This window comes from Camelus ferus, chromosome 7 (genome assembly GCF_009834535.1).
Source record: "Camelus ferus isolate YT-003-E chromosome 7, BCGSAC_Cfer_1.0, whole genome shotgun sequence".
NCBI classification, from domain to species: domain Eukaryota; kingdom Metazoa; phylum Chordata; class Mammalia; order Artiodactyla; family Camelidae; genus Camelus; species Camelus ferus.
Window position 1 is genome coordinate 62,850,319 of NC_045702.1, and position 22,357 is coordinate 62,872,675.

A 22,357-nucleotide genomic window follows, 5' to 3' on the forward strand; every position below is an offset into this window, starting at 1 on the left:
ACACCAACATGCTCTTCCCTTTTCCATAAATTTTCTTCTTGGTCTACCCACTTAGTTTCTACTTGTCTTTTAAGTCTTTACTTGAAAGACTGATTTTCCCTCTCATTTTCCCTTGAATTATGCTTTCACTTCCATTACTCCACTAAAACTGCTCTTGTAGTTACCAATGACTCCCCAGATTGCAAAATCCATTTCTCAGGCTGTAATATTACCTTCAGCAGTAATTGACAGAGTGATTCACTCCCTTTTATTTTTAAGGGCAAAGGAATGGCAATTAACAGCACAGACTGAAGCCAGATTGCTTGAGTTCACATTCTAACTTATACCTAACTTGTAAGCCTGGGCAAGTCCTCTAAATGGTTTCTGTGCTTCTGCCCTGCATGCCTCCATTCCCCTAGTCTATTTTTAACAAGGTGGTCAAAATGATCCTTTTGAAAAATGAAAGTTAGGTCAGTTACTGAAAAATCTCTAATAACCCAAAGCTGGAAATAATCTGTATATCCTCTGGAGAAACAAATTGGTGCATTCATACAATGGAATACTCCTCAGCTATAAAAAAAAAAAAAAACTATTAACACACATGGATGAATCTTACATACACTTTGCTAAGACAATGAAACCAGACCGAAAAGAATTTATGACACGCTGGAAAAGTCAAAACAATAGAAATGGAAAGCAACCAGTGGTTGTCAAGGGCAGGGGGTGGAGGAGGAGCTGACTATAAAAGAGCAGAGCAGAGCCAGGAAATTTTGGGGTTATGAAACTATTTTATATTATGTGTGTGGTGGTAGATGAATAACTCTATGCATCTGTCACAACCAAAAGAACTGTCCACATACAAACTAAAATTTACTGTATGTAAATTTAAAAAAATTAACCAGAATGTAGGGGAACCCAAAACAAAATCATAATTGTAACAAATGATTCTAATTGTATTAAAAATTAACAACAAAACCAAACTGAAGAGGTGGGGAAGGAAAGAACCTAAGATACTCTAAACAGCAGTATTCTGATTCTACACTCTAAGACTAAAGACAAAAAAGTACTGTATGTAAATACTCTAGTTAGTAAATTTGTTTTTCACAGGGGTAAAGGTTAACAATTACAAAATTACTTTATGGGTATATATGGCTTAACAAATCAGTGAAACTACTGTAGAGCATGAGAGCCTGGTTTCTCACTGTTGGAGAGCTAAGTTACAAAGGAAAGGGAAAAGGGTAGAATGAATGCTGTGGTGCCAGATAGGAACTGGAGGTATCAGCATGAACTTATGTTTTTACTATATACACAGACAGACATAGAAATAAATATAGATACTACATATATTTTCAAACTAACTGCTGAGAGGACCATGACATCTTAGTAACAATGAGTACATCTAGCACCCAGATCTTGGATTCTAAATATCATTCTTCAGTAAAAGGAATGTGAACTCCTTGGAGAAATGGTTGATTCTAGGGCTGGGGCAGGGAAAAAAAAAGATGGGCCTGAAGCTTCTGAGAGTGCAAAAGCATCTAAAGAGTAAGCACTTCAAAAGGGTGCAAGTGCCAACCTGAAAGAGGTGTTAATGCCAAAGCTGGAACATAAATTACTATAGTATTAGATTAAAATCCATTGGAAAAAATTAACAGCCATAAGTCCATATGGAGCCTGATTAGTTAAATAAATAAATAAAAATGTGAGTGAATAAACAGCTCTTACAGAATAATTCCAATTAATAAATAAAGAAATGAAGAAAACAGAAAAATCACCACTAGAAAAGCACAATAAGTAACTGTGCAGGCAAGATCTATCAATGATGATAAAATTAGTGGGTGGAAGTTCAAAGAGAAATAGGATATTGCATACTAACAAACTATCTCTCTCCCCCAAGATATTTATTAACTACAAAGGGAAAATGGTAATAACACAGTGGAGAAATCCAGCTGATACCACAAATAATCAAGATTAACATCACCAGTAACAAGACACGGGCCTTTCAATTTGACACACAGAGAAGAGAACATGATTTCTGTGGTACTCCTGTCAAAATAAAGCATAAACTTCAAGTAATCATGAGAAAATATCAGGCAAATTCAAACTGAGGGAACTTATACAAAATAATTGGCCAGTTCTTTTCAAGTGTCAAGGTCATGAGAGACAAAGGAAGACTCAAGAACTAACAAAGACTAGAGAAGATGAAGACCATATAACTAAATGCAACATGGGATCCTGGAATAGCTCCTAGAACAGGAAAAGGACATTACTCGGAAAATTGGTAAAATCCAAATAGCTTGTAGTTCATAGTACTGTACTAGTTTTAACTTCTAAGATTTTGACAATTATAGTATGGTTACACAAGATATTAACATTAGGGGAAGTTGAGTGAAAAGCGCATGGGAACCCTTGGTACTATTTTTGCAACTTTTCTTTAAGTCTAAAATTATTTCAAAATAACAAGCTAACAAATTGTACCCAATGACTCCACATCTCATTAAGAATTAAATTCCAAGTTCCATGTGATCTGGCTCCCAGGTATCACTCTGACCCCATCTCCCGCACTTTCTCCACTCACCTTGCTCCTACTGCACTGGTCTCTTTGTTGGCCACACAAAGAGCTAGCACATGACCACCTCAGGGCCTTATCCTCACTATTCCTTTGCCTGAAATATTCTTCCCCTAATTATTTATGTGGCAGTCTCCTATAGTTTCTTAAGGCATATGTTTGACTATCACATTATAAGAGATGCCTTCCTTAATTTTCCTATATAAAATGTCCTCTTCCCCCCATCACCTATCTTCCCCTATTATATTTTTCTTCACTGCAGATATCAACATCTGGCATACTACGTGTTTATTTATTATTGGTCTCCATTATATTATAAGCTATGTAAAAGCAAAGACTTTGTACATTTTGTCAGTGCTGTACCTCCAATATCTAGAAGAGCAACTGTTATAGAGTGGGTGCTCAAAAATTTTGATGAATGACTCATCTCAAAGCATCAAGTCCTCCAATAAGCTTTACTTGTTCACACCCTACTCTAAACTGTCAGATGCTGCTCTCTTTTCTAGTCTCAGGGTATCCCGTGCAGAGCTATTTACCTGAATTTCTCTTTCACTGCAAGCAAAAAAGATATAACAACAGTATCAGTTCTGTTTAAGATTTTTTTTATGACAAGTTAAAAAAAAATCACGGTAAAAGAGAAGTATTCCATTATGAAGAAGAACCAAATAATGACACATTAAAAGGAAAATGAAATACTAGTTATTTCACAAAAGAGGACTATACATGATTTTCTATCAATCTGTTAAAATATTAAGATCAAAATAATTTTAGTTATTAATGAGAATATTCTGAAGCAGTCAACGTCTTTAAACATCTCTCCATGGCAGAGTAGTACTTGAACAAAATTTAAAGAAAGATTTTACAAAGCCTCTATTCCCACTGCCTTAAAATATAATTCTAAGAAATTTCTGATTTTTATATAAAATGTAAACAACTACTTCAACCTTTTATATAACAGGTATTAGTAGAACACTTCAAAATTCAGCTAGAATAATGTGAACATTATAAAAATATTTTCTAGATCAGTGGTTCTCAAACTTCAGTGTGTACCAGTATCACGTAAAGGACTTGTTAAAACACAGGTTGCTTGGGCTTCATCATTCAGTAGGTCTGGGGTGGGGACTGAGAACTTACATTAGAACAATCTTAGTGATGCTTATGTTGCTGCTTTAAAGACTGCACTTTGAGAACTACTTACTGCTCTAGGCAAAATCTGTGTGATCTATTCAGTGATATTTAAACTAAAATAATACAGTAAAAGCTAGATAACACATTGCTGCTCTAATATTTAACAAACTGAGAATAATCAGGCTCCCACTGTACCTCACTACCTGGTCACATCACCAGATGTGATGAGCTTTAATCTTAGCTTGGGAAACTGTGTTTCAGGTGGATATCCCACACTTGTCTGTTGACAGTATTAATGAATTATGGGGGAAGTTTCTCTTTAGTAGCCTGTACAAACAAGTCCAACCACTGTTCACTTCTGATTTATTTACCATTTTCCATGGAGCTTGTCAAAAGACAAGTATTATATTGCACTAACTAAATTAACCATAAATTACAACAGGTATCTGGTAGAAGCAACAGCTATATTAACAGTGCTCAAGATCCAGGTCAAAAGTATTTAATAGTGGCCAAGAAAGGGAAAGTATTAACGGTTGTTTCCATGGTATAAAAGATAACAAGTCACAGAAATTAAACACTAATGAGGCTGAAATAAGCATAAAAGGGAAAAAAAGCAGAATCATGTGGAAATTTAGTATAGAATTATCTGTACCATAGAACTTCCATATAATAAAAGGGAAAATTATGAAGTACCCACATTCAAGCTTTAAATGGGCTGAAAAGCAACAGTTAAAGCACCTTAATTCGCTCAGCAGAACAGCATATTGTTGAAGTGGCTTATGCATAAGTATTCTAAAAGAAAGCTGAACCAGGGCTTATGTTAATTTTAAAAAGCAAAGATTTTAAAGGATAGTAAATCTTAGTAGAAAATACGTATTTTTCAATTGTACTTATGGAAATTCACATTATGACATAAAATTCATAATTTCAATGTCTGAGTGTAAATAAAGTTGGCTGAACCTGAGACCTAAAAAAAATGCAGTAAACATTAAAATTCTTTGATCTAAGAGTATAATTTAATGTGATATTAAATTAGTAACACAATTGAGGCTGGTTTTAATCGGTGCCATTTCCTTAGTAGCACTTAGGATGTTGACAATGCAGAATAACTCACTGTGGTTTTAGTGAAAGATGGGACCCCCATTGTTGTTTGTGGAAACAATCATCCTTTCTACTAGTAAATATACAAAATATCAGTTTTCAGGAATATTACCAAGGTCATTAAACAAGAGATGACTTGGGGAGGGGAGGGTATAGCTCAAGCGGTAGAGCGCATGCTTAGTATGCACGAGGTCCTAGGTTCAATCCTCAGTACTTCTATTAAAAATCAATCAACCTAGTTACTGCCACCCCCCAAAAAAACTAAAAAAAAAAGGAAAGAAAACTCAAGAAATGGTGTGTAATCACTAAATTAACCTAGAAGTAAATGAATCTGACATTAAAACACAAAATATATAAAAGTACTTGTCAAATTTGCTATATCCAATAGTCACTGCTATTGTAGAAATACACCACACAGAATAATTTCTTTAAAAAAGCAGCATCAATGAAAGCCAGACACCAGATACAACAAAAATTAAAGATAAGAGTTTTATCTTCTCAATTTTTTTGAAAAGTACATGGATCTAGACTACTCTGAATAAAGGTATCAGTGAAAATGTTAATAATATTGGCCCTGTAGCTGATGACAATGAAGCACTCATTTGATTAACATGACAAGTATGATTTAACAGTTAAATACTTTTAAAATAAGTGAATTTCCTTCATTTTAAAGCAGTATATAATTTTTAAAATTCTGCATACAGTAACTTAAGAGACAGTTACCATCCAGGGTATAAAAATTTCACAAAGCAAATTCCAAGTTAAGCTATAAATATAATGGCATATACCCTCAAAAGTTCTATGAAAACAATACTTTAATGTAGAAAACTGTCCTTCACTCTAATTTTTCTACCAAGATAGTAAAATGAGGTAATCAAATCATATTTGTAAAAAGGATGTAAAAATCACATGAAGGAACTGTAGGTTTGATTTGTTATATTTTATGGTACTATGTATGACATACTCGACTAGCTCAAGGTTTATTTTATAAATTCCTTATACTACTCTTTCAAGTAAATACATATTATAGTGGAATATTTCATACAATGGTAAAGTTAAATTCTCTTATGGTATCAAAAAAGAGCAATGTGTAAGAATCCAGAAAACCTGAAAATTAAAACACTGACTTTTAAAACCTGAAGAGTCCGTCAGCATCTTATATTAACCCTTACCACTTAAAAAGAAGACTACTGGTATCAGTATTGGTTGTCTTTGTAACATTTTCACAGATAAGCGAAAACTGAAAGCTTATTAAGCTTGTCTAAAAAAATATTGAAAGGTCTTCCTTAAATAGAAAAAAAGAAAGGAATCTATAAAAAAAGAGAAAACCACAATTGGAAATGCAATAACTACAATGAACAGCAAGAGAAAAAATATGAAGATGTAAAAGAGAACATCAAAATCATTAAATGTGGGAGAGGAGAGCAAAAAATACATAGTTTTCTTTGGTTCTTTTTTAGTTTGTGCTTGAGCCTATATGATTACCAGTCCAAAGCAAACAGATAATAGTAATGGGTTAACATACTTGAAAAACAGGGTAACACAAATCAATAGCATACAACAGAGTCACAAAGACCAAAAAGAAAATTATCAAACCACAAAAGGAAAAACAAAATGTAAAGAAACAAAATCAACAGGAAAACAAAGTTTAAAATAGCAATAAACACACATCAATAATTACCATATATGTCAATGGACTAAATGCTTTAATCAAGACACAGAATGTCAGACTGGATAATAAAACAAGAGCCTACAATATGCTGCATACAAGAGACCCACTTTATGGTGAAGGACACACACAGAATGAAAGTGACAGGATGGAAAAAGATATTTCTTGCAAATGGAAATGACAGGAAATGACCTGAAAACAAAGGCCATAAAGAAAGATAAAGAAGAACACTATGTAACGATAGAAGGAGAAATACAAGACGAAGATATTACACTCGTTAAAATATATGTACCTAATATAGGAGCACCTAAATATATAAAACAAATACTAACAGATATAAAGGGAGAAACTGATGGGAACACATTAATAGTAGGAGACTTTAACACTCCACTAACATCACTGGACAGATCTTCCAGTCTCAAAATCAATAAGGCAACAGAGATACTAAACAATACAATAGAACAGTAAGACTTAGTTGGTATTTTCAGGAATTACATCCCCTCCAAATAGAATATACATTCTTATCAAATGCATATGGAACATTCTCTAGGATAGACCACATATCTGGACACAAAAGAAGCCTTCAACAAATTTAAGGGGATACAAATTATTTCAAGCATCTTTTCTGACCACAATGGCATGAAGCTAGAAGTCAATCACAAAAAGAAAAATGAGAAAAAAACAACAGCATGGGGACTAAAGAACATGCTACTAAAAAAAAAAAATCAATGGGCCAATGATGGTATTAAAGAAGAAATTTAAAAATACCTTGAGACAAATGACAATGGAAACACAACCACACAAAATCTATGAGATGCACACAAGGCAGTCCTAAGAGAGAAGTTCACAGCAATACAGGCCTTCTTAAAGAAACACAAGGACAATCTTGAATAAACAGCCTAAACCACCACCTAAAAGAATTACAAAAAGAAGAAAACACAAAACATAAAGTCAGAAGGAAAGAAATAGTAAGGATCAGGGAGGAAATAAACAAAATAGAGATTTAAAAAAAACAACAGAAAAAAATCAATCAAACCAAGAGCTGGTTTTTTGAAAGAGTAAACAAAATTGACAAGCCTCTGGCCAGGCTCACTAAGAAGAGAGAGAGAACACAATAAACAAAATACAAAATGAAAGAGGAGAAATTATAATCAACACCACAGAAGTACAAAAAAACCACAAGAGAATTCTATAAACACCTATCTGGCAACAAAATGGACAATCTAGAAGAAATCGACAAGTTTCTAGAAACATACAGTCCACCAAAACAGAATCAAGAAGAACCAGCATTTGAGCAGACAAGTCACTAGAAGTGAAATAGAATCAGCAATAAAAAACAACAACAACAACAAAAAAAAAAACAAAAAAACAAAACTCCCTGCAAACAGAAGTCCAGAACGAGGCGGCTTCACTAGGGAATTCTACCAAACAGGCAAAGAAGAACCAATCCTTCTCAAACTCTTCCAAAAAAAAACAAAACAAACAAACAAACAAACAAAAAAAACAAAAAACTCTTCCAAAACATTGAAGAGGAAGGAGGGAACAATCCCAAACTTATTCTATAAAGCCACCATCTCCCTGATACCAAAACCAGAAAAAGACAGTACCAAAAAAGAAAGTTACAGGCCAATATTGTTGATGAACATAGATGCAAAACTCCTCAGCAAAATATTAGCAAACTGATGTTCCTTTGATAGATAAACTAATGGTTGTTTGATTAGAATCCAACAACATAAAAAAGATCACTACACTATGATCAAGTTGGATTCATCCCAGGGACACAAGGATGGTTCAACATACGCAAACATCAATGTGACAGACCACATCAACAAAAGAAAGTGCAAAAAGCACATGATCATCTCAACAGATGCAGAAAAAACATTTGATAAAATTCAAGACCTATTTATGATAAAAACTCTTACTAACACAGGTACAGAGGAAACATATCTCAATATAATAAAACCTACTTATAACAAACCCACAGCGAACATAATATTCAACTGTCAAAAGTTAAAAGCCTTCCTGAGAAAATACGGAATCAAACAAGATGCGCACTCTGACCACTTCTATTCAACATAGTCTTGGAAGTCCTAGCTACAGCAATAAGACAAGAAAAAGAAATACAAGGGATCCAAACTGGAAGAGAAGACATAAAATTGTCAGTATACACAGATGACGTGGTACTATATATAGACAACCCTAAAGGCTCCTTACAAGAACTACTAGAGCTGTTAAAACAATTCAACAAGGTAGCAGGATACAAGATTAACATACAGAAATTATTTGCATTTCTTTACACTAACAATGAAATATCAAAAAAGCAAAGTAAAAGAAATAATCCCTTTAAAAATCACATTAAAAAAATACTTATAAATGAATCTGACTAAGGAGGTGAAAGACTCATACCCTGAGAACTATAAAACACTGATTAAGGAAATTAAAAATGACTTAAAGAAATGGAAAGATATCCCATGTTCTTGGATTGGAAGAATTAATACTATTAAAATGGCCATACTCTCCAAAGCAATCTACAAACTTAATGTGATCCCTATCAAATTAACCAGGACATTTTTCAGAGAACTAGAACAAATAATCCTAAAATCTATATGGAACCACAAAAGACCCAGAACTGCCAAAGAAATAACTGAAGGAAAAGAACAAAGTTGGAGGAATAACGCTCCCAGACTTCAGGCAACACTACAGAACTACAGTATTCAAAACAGTGTGGTACTGGCACAAAAACAGACATATGGATCAATGGAACTGACAAGAGAGCCCAGTAAAAACACACACACTTATGGTCAATTAATCTTTGACAAAAGAGGCAAGAATATACAATGGAGAAAAGACAGTCTCTTCAGCGAGTGTTGTTGGGAAAGTTGGACAGCCATGTGTAAATCAACGAAGTTAGAACACTCCCTCACACCATACACAAAAATAAACTCAAAATGGCTTAAAGACTTAAATATAAGACAAGAGACTAAACCTCCTAGAAGAAAAAATCGGCAAAACATTTTCTGACATAAATCTTAGCAATGTTCTCCTAGGGCAGTCTACCCAGGTAAACAGAAAGGAAAACAAAAATAAACAAATGGGACCTAATTAAACTTATAAGCTTTTGCAAAGCAGACCATAAACAAAACAAAAAGCCTACAGAATGAGAGAAAATACCTGCAAACGATATGACTGACAAGGGCTTAATCTCCAGAATATATAAACAACTCATACAACTTAATAACAAAAAAACAAACAACCCAATCCAAAAATGCGCAGATGACATAAACAAGTAATTCTATAATGATAGCACACAAATGATCAATAGGCACGTGAAAAAAACGCTCAGTATCATTAATTATCAGAGAAATGCAAATCAAAACTACAATAAGGTATCATCTTCCACGATAAATACTGGAGAGGGTGTGGAGAAGAGGGAACCCTCCTACACAGCTGGTGGGAATGTAGTCTGGTGCAGCCATTATGGAAAACAATATGGAGATTCCTTAAAAAACTAAAAATAGACTTACCATAGGATCCAGCAACCCCACTCCTGGGCATATATCCAGAGGGAATTCTAATTCGAAAAGATACATGCACCCCAGTATTCACAGCAGCACTATTTACAATAGCCAAGACATGGAAACAACCTAAATGTCCACTGACAGATAACTGGATAAAGAAGTTACGGTATACAATGAAATACTACTCAGCCATAAAAAATAAAATAATGCCATTTACAGCAACATGGATGGACCTGGAGATTATGATACTAAGTGAAGTAAGCCAGAAAAGATAAAAAAAAACTACCATATGGTATCACTCATATGTGGAATCTAAAAAAATAAATAAAAGACACAAATAAACTTCTTTAGAAAACAGAAACAGAGTCATGGACATGAAAAACTTATGGTTATCAGAGGAGACTAAATTGGGAGTTTGAGATTTGCAGATACTAACTACTATATATAAAACAGATAAACAACAAACTCCTACTGTATAACACATGGGAACTATATTCAATATCTTGCAGTAATCTGTAATGAAAAAGAATATGAAAAGGAATATATATATGTGCATGTATGATTGAAACATCCTGTACACCAGAAATTGACACAATATTGTAAACTGAGTATACTTCAATTAAAAAAAATTTTTTAATTAAAAAAAATAAATAAAGGGGACCAAAATTAAATTTTTGTGAGACAGTAGAGAGAAAAAATTTAGTTGTCATTCCCTGGTTTGAAAGAAATACTTTAAACTCAGTACATATTAGCAATATAAGGAGGTTACCTGATTACTAGTTTCACTTATGGCTTCTAGGAGTTTTTCAACTGCTGCTTGTAGTCGAGAGCTAATATTCAGCATAAGGTCTTCATTTTCAGGGTCTATTTCAGTTCCAGCAAAACCACTCCTCATAAGCCGCTGTGATAGCTCCGTTCCTTCCTCAGTTACTTTTGACCATATGCTACTGTCACTTCTTGGTATATCACTTCCAGAATAAGAGGGTACAGAATCATCTGTAACTAGAATAACATTATTTTAAAGGTACGAATCAATTATACTTAATAATTATAGTTTTTAAAAAGTTACAAAATAAAATCAAATTAAAACTTGAAATCACTGGAACCACAAGGTCTCTTAATAACTTTGCAACAAAACATAAAATAGGCAAATACAGAATGTAATATTATTTGATAACCTACCAGGTATAAAAATGGGAAGAATAATGCTATGCCAATAGAGCTTTGCATAAATTAATACATGGGATAGTCAGTACTTTTAATTTATTTAAAAAAATTTTTTCATTTAAAGAAAAAAATTTGGGGGGGTAGGTAATTAGGTTTATTTATTTATTCATTTTAATGGAGGTACTGGGGATTGAACCCAGGACTTTGTGCCTGTTAAGCACATGCTCTACAACTGAGCCATACCCTCCCCGTATTATTTTTAATTTGTTAAAAAAATTTTGAAACACCTTTCGACAGGTATTTCCTAAATGTCCACTAAATACTAAGTAATGGAGACACACAGGTGGCAAGACCTGGTTCCTATCCTCAAGGTCATTACACACAGTGTAATGAAAAAAACACATAACAACATGAAAAGAAAAACATTGTGCAATGGGATATTCCAGATGTATGGAAGGATAAAAGTGCTTGACTTTGTCTAGAGTAGACCCTTGGATTTCTGAGCACTATCCTGGGCAGTATTACCTGTTCAGCTAGGCAATAAGAGACTTAAGATCATTTTGTAGTTTGCAATTTTTGTAATAAGTATACCGGGAAGAGGTTAGACTAATAGGCAGTTAGGATTTTAAATATGGACTTAGGTACCCACACTATTCTTTTATCTTATGTAAAGAAAACTGAATTTACATGGGCAGAAGATAAAGCTTTAGAAGTGTTTTCTCTAAACTGAAACTGTTATTCATTACTGCCATGGAATACAGTTCTCATCTGTGGCAGCATGTTACAACCGAACAATGAAACTTCCTGAAACAGGAATTACCTATTCTTTTATTACAAGTAGTACATACATCTTATCAGTAACTCTACAGAGTTGACAAATTAAAAGCCGAGGAAACTTTAATTTCCAAAGTACTTGGAATAAATTTTGAGTTTGACACAGTCACCCAGGAGAGTAAGAGCTATTTACTAAGATGTCTTGCTAAAGAAGATAGTGCCATATGGAGGTCTCTCAATCTAATGTAGTAATGACATCAGATGCAGTTTCAGATAGAGGATTCAAATTCAGCGTGATTCAATATTCACTAAGCATGTTCTCTGTATGTCACTGGCTGAAGAATCCAAACTGCATTCTAGAAAAAGATTTTAAATGTTTGCTATTACATAGGTTTATCTAATTCTTAGTATAACAGCTAATACAATTTTCATTTTGTATTTTTATTCTCAAAATTAAAAAACAACTAAACTAGTATTTACTTATATTATTCCATATATTCAAAATGGAATGTCCTGATAATAGGGATTAATACTTTAGACATGAGTTCAAAATGACCTTAGAATTCAAAATAAGTTCAGATACAGTACAATACAATGTATATTACAAAGTCACTAAATTATGCAGTCTAGAAAATAAATAAATTTTTGATGAAGCTACAGAAGCAAAAAGTATTAACAGTTCATAATTGGTGTTAAAAAAAAGCTAAAAATACCTATGTTATATAGCATTTTTATCTGAGAAATTAAATGCATTCTAGGAACATTTTCTTTTAATGGACAAAGAGTATTTGACAAATCTTAGGAAAGAGAACATGATGCAATATGATGAGAAGTCAAGGCTCTATGAGATGAAAGTATGTGGAGAAGTAAGGATAAGGCAGGGGACAGAGCTGAAACAAGGTAGCTAGAAGGTAGGCTGGATCCAAGTTGTGAAAGCCCTTACATTTTATAGTAATGTGGGGTTTTATTAGAAATTATGAGGAAGTAAATTTCGGAGCTGGAAGGTAACATCAAATACATGAATCAAGAAGTAAACTGTAGCAATGCAGAGGAAGGGTTTGAGGAGAAAAGTCTGGTTAGAATGCTATTTCAAATGCCAGGATAAGAAGTGTTAAGGACATTAAGTAAGATGGATGGAGTCTAGGCCAAGGTTGGAAAAGACTGAATGTATAAGACAAGGAAGAAAGAGAAGTAGTAAAAGATGACTCTCGGTTTCCAGCTTAGATAGAAGAGTCATTAAGAAAATACTCTAAAATCAGGAGAAAATGTACAGAGTAAGCATGAAAAATGAGGAATCTGAAGTAGTAATGAGCTATATGGAAGAGAAATCAACTTTTAGAAATTTGGGTCGGCAGAGACTTAGGAATCATTTGTAGAAAGTGAGAATCAAACTTTGGAATTGGACATATTTGTTTTGGGAGCAATATTTAGTGAGGGAAGGACAAACACAGTTGGAGTCCCTACACAGAATAAGTCAAAAAAAGAACCTATTTAAAAAAATTAAAAAAAGACAGGGGAGAGATGCTCTCAGACAAAAGAAGAGAATGTTTCAAAAAGGGAAAGATTTCAATATTGTTATTTGTCTAGAAAGTCAAACAGGACAAGGACTCAGAAGATACCACTGGAGTTGACAATTGCGAGATCATGTTTGTCCTTAGAGAGAGTAGCTTCGGTACCGTAGAAACAGAGACCAAAGCTGGTGGAAGCAGGAACTGGTCTAATCTCTCATAGATTGTTGAGGTTTACCTTAAAGGGGGAGCAAAGCTGAGAAAAACTAATGTTTTTCTTTTCTGTATTATGAGATATCAGCATGTTTTAGGGTGCAGAGAAGAAATCAACGGTGAGGAAAAAACTGAAGGTACTATTTATTACATGGAAGCAAATCTCAAACACAAAATACAAAGGATATATAAAATAAAATGGCTTATATAAAGATTCTGAATGTTAAATTTTTAATGGCTAATGAAAAAATAAACATTAGAGTACCTAGAAAAGATAAAGATGTCAACCAGCTTAATATATTTGATTGACAACATTTTGAAGATACAAACAAACAAAAATAATCTGAGTACATTCCAATGAAGAAATAGGACTTTTTTTGTTTATTCTAATGAAATAAAGGAATGAGAACAGCATCAAACTTACACTGTATTTATAATAACAAGTCTTTGGCAGGACAAAAATCAAAGAAAAATATAAACTGGCAGGGCAATTTCATTAAACGCCAATAGAAATCTCAGAATGACCAGTTTCATGAACAGAAACATGATTTCAGATTGGTGAGACACTCAGACTTGTGTCTTAAGTATGGCAGATGATGGTTATTCAAAAATTCTTTAGTCGTTTATTTTATGGATCATAGCATGTTCATTCCATATAGATAACTATAAGCTTCTCAGTTTAGGAAGGGTGATATGACACTGCATTCCCCTGCTCCAATGGCCTGAAGGTTTCTAGGGCTCCAACTGGAAACCACTGACTCTAGTCTGACTCTCATATGTGACAGGTGAGTAAACTTAACTGAAGCCCCAGGAGGCTGAGATTTGCCCAAGGTCACAGCAAACTAGAACAAGAATCAAAGACCACCTCATTAATCCAGCATTCTTTTTGTAACATCACACTGCTCCAAATAAAAGCTGCAGCAAATGAGATTCAGTCCCTGGCCTCCTAAAGGACAGGTAAAAGCATTTTATCTCTGAACCATCACAGTACAGGCCTACAGGACAATTTCTTTAGACACATCCTGGGGGAATTCATTTTTATGAACAAATCTAATATTCACTGAAGTTCAAGTGATTTCACCTTGGCTCAAATTTCCCTTCAGTTTCATAAACTAGGTTATTCTTATGAGGAAGCAAACATTAGCAAGTCAATTATTTATTTTTTTAGAGAGTTAACAAGTCCACACATGCTTAAAATCTAAACAAGTTGACTTGAAGGCTGAAAACAGATTACAAGTGCTATTATATGCAACAGAAAGCTGTATGTTAAAAACTGAAAAGCAAAAAGTTGCTTCATATTCAGATTTGGACTTAACTTTTTCCATTACATTAAATAAGACATATAATAAATAATTCAAAAGTTCATTTTAGTTTTTACAATACTACTTCCATTAAAAATATGAAGAAACATCCAGAAAAATTCTTACATATGGAACAGTGTTAATATTTTAAAGACAATGTTTTCTTCAAACTTTATCAGCAAATTCAAAGTTATAAATTATAAATTCTATTAATTCAGTATTTCCTTCAAGATGAAAATTGTATCTAAGAGTCTCCAAATAGTATTAGGGGTCATCCTAATTTTGTTAGTAAGACTAACACATCATTGCCACGTTCAAAAACATAAAAACTGAGTAATTAAATGGAAAATGCACATTATAATCAATGATGCTAATACCACCAAAATTCTTATCTCTGCTTTAATATTCTTTATACTATATTTTTTAACTGTGGGTTTAATTTTTCCTCTTGGATCTTAATATTATTTTCAGTATCCATTAACAGTTAAATAAATTTTTTTAAAAGGCTTGATTCAAATATATATATAGTGGTATTAAAATATTAAGTAACATGATTTTATTTTGCCATGAATTGGAATTTCAGTGCCTCTTTCACTAGACTGTGAATTGTAAAGCAGAGAGCAAAAAGAAATTGCTCAATAAATATCTGTAGAATTGAACTGATAAAACTGCTTATAATTTTAAAATGACTCTATTGTTAGATATCTCAAAATAGGATAGAGACATATTTAATCTATGATGAGAGATTCAGATGCAGGCATGCAAGAAAGCAGGCTAGTAGATCAGATGTCCTTTTGAGTCTGCTTTCTCATAGAAAAAGAACATAAATATAACCCTCTATGCTTGAATTAAATTACCAATTTATTCCTTTTCATAAGTATGGGAACACTGCTCTGGAAGTGAGTTTGTGGTCTTTTAAGGTATGTCATTTGCTGAAATCTTCAGCAACAACTTTGAGAAATGTCTAAGAGACCTGCCAACAAAAAAAGCACAAAGTATTTTTGTAACCGACAACATTCCTGAGTGTCTTTTTTTTTTTTTTTTAACTTTTTTTGTTGGGGGGTGGTAATTAGGTTTATCTATTTATTCTTAGAGGAGGTACTGGGGATTGAACCCAGGACCTTGTGCATGCTAAACATGTGCTCTACCACTTGAGCTATACTCTCCCCTCCAAGTGTCTTTTGAATATGGAGCAGGTCTCACCTGTAGAAGAGCAAAGATGTCCCCTTTCCCAAATGGTTAAGTGAAACTGGTTAATGAAATACTTGCTTTTTAAAAAAAGCATAATATGATAAACACTTTCACAATGGGACCAAGAAAATATTACCTAATGCTTTTCTATACATCAAGATCCATATGCAAAAGTACAGCCCTTGATTGAGAGCTTAACCAAGAAATTAAAGAAAATACTTCTACAAAGTTTGAAAAGAACCAGTTTGTAGGGAAGTTTAAAATTACAGTATTATTTGAGCTCTTACTTTACTGAAAGCAGTTTTAAAAATTATCTTTGAAATCAACAGGTTTTTAAAGTCAATTTTACTTAAAATTTCAAATCAAGTTTTTCTCTGCACTTAGAAAAATGCTATTGGTCAAACTGTAACTAGGTAAATCTTCTCTAAGTGGGATAATTTCTTCTCATTTCTCCACATGAAACTTAACAAACAGAATGCTCTCCAAAACTGCATAAACTGGCATTTTTATTCTTAAGATGACTGGTCTCCAGCTGGGGAGAAGTTGTTGGGCATGGAATGGTAGTGAAGGAAGGCCTTGATCTCATAGTTGAAGTTTCCAGACCCTATTTTCCTCTATCTGACAAAAACTTTTTCCACTTTTGATTTTCTGATTCCCTCTCCAGCAAGGAATGATGAATTGAAAAAGCAAGAGAGACTGTAAGGTCAGCAATGTGACAATAAGGAATTCAAAGAAGAGCCCAACCCACACAGCTAGAAAAGAGAGCTGGGAAAACAGGTCATGTCATGTTAGGATCTAACTCGTGGATATGCAAACATCCGCTTCTCCAAAAGGAAAAAAGGACCTAGCAGAGGACAGTCCAAAGATAAGCTCAAACCTTGGATTTCTTATAAAGACTTCCTTTTCACCATCTCAACAGGTATGTGAAAACTTGATTATGAAAAGCTCTTTATTTCTAAGCTTTCCTTAATTTACAGGGTGGTTTCAGGACATTGCCTATACCTTATGGATATTGGTAAGTGTCCTGAGTGGTCATGTGGACTTTACTTTTTATTGGTGGAGAAATTAAATAGCCTTTGGTTTATGTAGCATAGTAATAAGCCTATGTATGTGTAATGACAACTCTAAGACACCCACTTGCAAATGCTTAACAACAATGGTATTTTGAGAACAGTGGCTTTAGTGTTTTTGTGTTTGGAGGTCTTTTTATTGGAAAATACTTTAATATTTTCTCTTCTGTGTTTCCAACATATAGTAAAGTGCCTTGAATTCAGCAAGATTTACTGAAGATGATGATAATTTCAACAGCATATAAAATTGGTACCTCCTGTATGTTCTTCGTGGACACATGACTTTATTGGTTTCTCTGCTTCTGACCTCCAAATCAGGCTGGCAGACGACTGGCCTTTACTAGATCTATCTAGAATACCAAGGACATGGCGACCAATTGTTTCTTCAACAGCTGCTGTTGTCTTTACAACTTCTAAGAGGATCTTCAGAAGTCTGTTATTAGCTTTCTGGAGTGCATACCTGTATAGATAAGGAAACATTTATTAAAATGTTTAATCCTTTTAAAGCAAACACTTCAGTTATGTTCTGCAAAAAATACACTACAAAATATTTGACTTAAAAAAATTTCATGTGACTATTAAAATAATATATAATGGCACTTAAAATGAAGTGCTTTTTTGTATTCAATTTATTTTATAATTATAAAATTTGTTTTCTTCTGAAAAATTTTGGTCATTAAGTGAACTATAATATTTTCTAAAAATGTGCAACGTTTTGTTGACCTGAAAGAAATCAAATAACTAAAGTTTTACGCCAGAGGTTCCAGAATAGAAGAAAATTTCAGAGAGATGAAAAAACTCAGTTTTAAAAATTATGGCAGAACCTAAGCATATGCAAGTTATTGAGCTAGTTAATACCATTCATGGTTACTCTTTATGTTTTACATTTAATCTTTGTATAGGTCAAACAGTATATTTTAAAATACAATCTTAAAATATAATTTTAAAATACCAACAGAAAAAAATGTGTCAGTATTTCTATTGCTTAATGGTGATGGTCTATATGATTAATTTAAAAAAAAAGGGGGGGGGGCAGAGATCTGCTTTAAAAAAGGTCGACAGTACAATTTCCCTATCTGCCAAAACCAGAGGGAATATTTGCTCCAGAGACAGAAATTTCTTGTTACATATACTGTACTCATTTCAGCCAACAGAAGGAACCTATTTTCAACCAAATGGAATTAATAGTGCATCTCTTTACAAGACAAGTGACATTCTTACTTTTAAAAATTAGAAAATATTCCTAACGACCCAGCAAAATATCTTAGTACTCAGAGATAATCACTGTTAACATTTTAACGCCTATCCTTCTAGACATTTCCTCCCCCTCTCTCATAAATGTATATATTTAAAAAACAAAAATGGGATGGTCTTGGACAAAGTGTTTTTGTATGCTTTCTTTTTTGCTTAACACAAACATCTTCACATGTCAAGAAACAGACTTCCATAAAGGGTGATTCAGAAGGTTATCTAATTAATCTTTCTAATAACTAAATAACTCTCTTGTCCTAACAGCTTAATTCAAAAATGATATTACAGCAGCAAATTATATATTCAATACATGAAGACAAAATAAGAGACTTTCACAGTAAAGGTCCTCTGCTTAAAACAGTTCCTCTTTCAATCTCACATTGTTGGAGATCAGCAATAAGCAGGTTAAAGAGTATCTGTTTTCACAGGCACAAAGGATAACTATTTTAAGACAAGGTAATAAATGGAACAGTTTTCCTTCAGCATTTGTCAAGTGAAAAAGACAGTTCTATTTTTATACCTAGATCAAGTTCTCTGCTTACATAAGCAAGGATAATAAAAATAAAAGTCTAAATAATTTAGTTAGTAGGAAGTAAATAAGGGTTTATTTCTTTAACTGTTTCTGAGGTTTTGGTCAAGCTCCAAACACTCCAGGACTAGGATAATCTGAAAATACATCTACATAAGAGAAATGATTAAAATTAATATGATGTTAAAACACAATAAATAGGAATACTCATTTATCAGCACTCACTAAAAAATTCCTAAAAACTAAACACTGTATAATTTTAAAAGTATATCAACTGGAGATAAATAATATAAAATAAACATTTTGTTTATTTTATATTGCTGTGGTAACTCTAATTTTCATACACTGTCTTTCTTGTTTGAGTTCCATACTGACTGTGTTCCATACTGATGATCCAATGGGGAAGCCAAAATCTTAGGGGCCAAATTCCTCCATGCAAGCTGAGGAAGGAGGTTAGGAGGACACAGAGGGATGACAGTCACAGAAATTGGAAAAGGAGGAAATTAAGTTAGTAGATATTAGTTTTAATTTAAAATTAAAGAAATTATTTTCATTTGAACAAAACAAACTTTAAAATATTGTAATTAAAGTTCTTAATATTAATGTGGGTAACTATTTTCCTTTTTCTATTAACCTGTACAAAATCAAACTAAGGGAAATTTTTGTTAACATCAGATCATTAATTTATTCCTCCATGAAAATGGGGTACGGATTAAAAGTTCTCATATGTTATGCAGTAAGTGAATGAAAGAAGCTAAGTGTAGACTATCACATTTAATTATTTTTTCTCATCATAAACAAACCAGGGGGTGGTTTACACTAACTGTATGTCCACACAGTGAAGGGATAAACTCACAAGCACAACTTTGTTTTTTGAATAAAAAAATGGCATCTGAACAGAATAAAATTAAAGAATAAAATTAAATTAAGAAAGGTTCAATAACCAAATAATGTCTACCATTTACTGACTTAAGTATATGATCAATATCCAATAAAGTTACTCTATATACAAATGATTTTTAAAAATTCGTCTATTTAATGATCAAAAATGATCATTCTTTACATACAGAGTACAACGAACAAATAAATGTACAAAATAAAAGTAAGGACAAATAAAGTTAATAGCACTGAAACAATTATTTAAATTCACTTTGCTTGGAAAAAATACATACTCTGTATACCTTTCATTGGACAGAATTTCAGGAGGCACCTCTTCAGGTTTTCTGTCCAATTCCTTTTCTTTAAAGGACTGTTCCTCAACCTCTTGATTTTCACTTTCATTCTGTTTAAGTTTGTGTAAAGGCAGAGAGGACAAGACAGAAAGAAAACCCGTCATCTTGGAAATAGTGTGACATTCTTCTATATTATTACAAGGTGAAACAGAACCTCTGCGTGCAAAACAGATACTGTTTGAAATAATATTTAACTATATTTTATCAAGAGATTAGCATTATCAAAAAAGATAAAACAGTCTGGTGCAAAGATGAAAAAAATATTAATGGGTTCAAGATAAAGCATACTATAATGTGACAAGTCTGTTAAGTTACTCGGCTCTTTGGTGAAACAACAGTTGCTCCTAACCCACTGTCAAGATTCAAATTACCTTAAATGGAATGTAAGGCATCTTGGCTCCACCTACCTTACATGTTCACAATTACAAATATGTTAAGCTCATATCTATAAAAAAATACATTTCACACCAACAACAAAGACACACAGATCCTACTGCATTGTTGATCCATTGCTCCTAGATGGGCCAAAGTCCATACTACCTGTGTTTGCGTACTGCTGTTGCGCAGCTCACAACACAGCTTCTCTCTTCCAGCTAGAGACAGCTGCTTTAGTGCTTCCAGCTCCTCTAAAAGCACCCTCTCTCTCTCTGAAACCAGGTTTTCATTATCTATTGAGGATCTCTAAATAAGAAAAAAGGTCATGAGAGAATATTGTTTGCGATAGAAGGAGAAAGCAGGAATATTAAGCAGATTTCTTTTAAACCCCTAGAACCAACAGGCTTTGGTTCTACCCTGATTTGTATTCCATGATTAGGGGTTAAAAGCATGTATAATAAAGTTCAATGCAAAATTTGAAACTTATAAAAAAAAGCTAATTAGGTCTAAATATTCAGGAATTTGTGTTGCTCAACTAACAGTATTATTATATGCCAATTTTGCATTGAAAAATCCAGAAGTTTAAATTCACAAAAGGCAATGAAGAAAAGCAAAATTAATTTTTCCAAATGATATGTTTAATGTTCCCGACCCAATTTTCATATTACTCTATATCTGAAACTGTATTTCAAGAGTTCTCTATTTCTTATCCCTTATTTTAGCCTATCTTTTCAAAATAAATTGAATAGCTTTCTTTTCATAAGAACTTTTACAGAACTACTTCTTGCTTTTCTACAATGATTTTGTGAGTATATTACATACAGCAATTGATAAGAATTCAGCTCCCAAATACCAAGTATGTAAATTTAGTCAAGAAAGTGGTAAGAGCATTATGTAAATTTGCATTTCTCAAATCAAGAAGAGATGTTTCCTTGGAGAAAATTCCAGAAACATACTACTTCAGATTTCCATTCATGATTAAAAAGACAGATTAAAGATAGATAAAGGTAAACTTTGGAGATGCTAATTGGTGGACTCACAAAACTATATATAAATATGTTTAAACTGAATACCAACTGCACCTCAGCACAAAGAATTTCCTAAATTTCTTTGTACTTTTGCCATGTAGCATCAATTAAATGATTAAAAGCAAACAAATAACCTTGTGACCACTTTTCCAGTGCCTTTAATGGCAGAAAAATCAAATGGTAGAAAGATAATGCAATCCAAGGTTGAGTTAGGTGACCCTAACAAGATCTAAGGCTGCTGTGCTTGTGAAATCTGTTAAATATTTGTATATGCTCAGATCTTGGCAATAATTTTGACTTTAAAAGTATCTATATAAAGAGTACTGCTATTTTAATTGGGGGAAAAAAGGGACTCAAGGTCCTATACCTGGGCTAACTGTTTATTCAGCCTCTTAATTTCTTCTTGTAGCTGTTCCTGATCTTCTCTCTGTCTCTCCATCTGCCGCATATGCGCCTGCCTTAACAGTTCTGTTGCCTGTTGATGTTCTTGGTATTGTCTTACAAGTTCCTGCCTCATATCTTCCAACTGTTCTTCATTTAACATCAGTTGTCTAGATGCGTCCATGCTTGATACCAAAATCTCATCGTGGAGCTATAACAGTAAATAAAAATTCCAACCATAAAACATTTTGTGGAAATCTGTCAGCACTGATATTTTAAATATGAAAGAAATTCTAATACTAACCCCATAAAGCAAGTCATATTTAAAAATTTTATTTTTTTTTCAAAGCAATTCATTTTTATTCCCATTATTAAA

General features: G+C 33.1%; 1 protein-coding gene across 8 annotated transcripts in view; it reads right to left on the bottom strand.

The window, feature by feature from the left end:
- The window catches only part of AKAP9 (A-kinase anchoring protein 9), a 168,499-nt gene that overhangs the window by 50,309 nt on the left and 95,833 nt on the right, over positions 1 to 22,357 (bottom strand). For 4 of the 8 annotated variants that reach the window (XM_014553317.2, XM_032484009.1, XM_032484011.1 and 1 more), the window contains 5 exons: positions 21,968 to 22,192; positions 20,738 to 20,878; positions 20,138 to 20,247; positions 17,440 to 17,645; positions 10,731 to 10,963 (listed from right to left, as the gene is read on the bottom strand). In XM_014553317.2, the coding sequence (XP_014408803.2) occupies positions 10,731 to 10,963; positions 17,440 to 17,645; positions 20,138 to 20,247; positions 20,738 to 20,878; positions 21,968 to 22,192 (915 nt within the window). The remainder of the gene's footprint in view (positions 1 to 10,730; positions 10,964 to 17,439; positions 17,646 to 20,137; positions 20,248 to 20,737; positions 20,879 to 21,967; positions 22,193 to 22,357) is intronic. The other 4 variants (XM_006177783.3, XM_014553313.2, XM_032484008.1 and 1 more) reach the window with 2 other exon arrangements.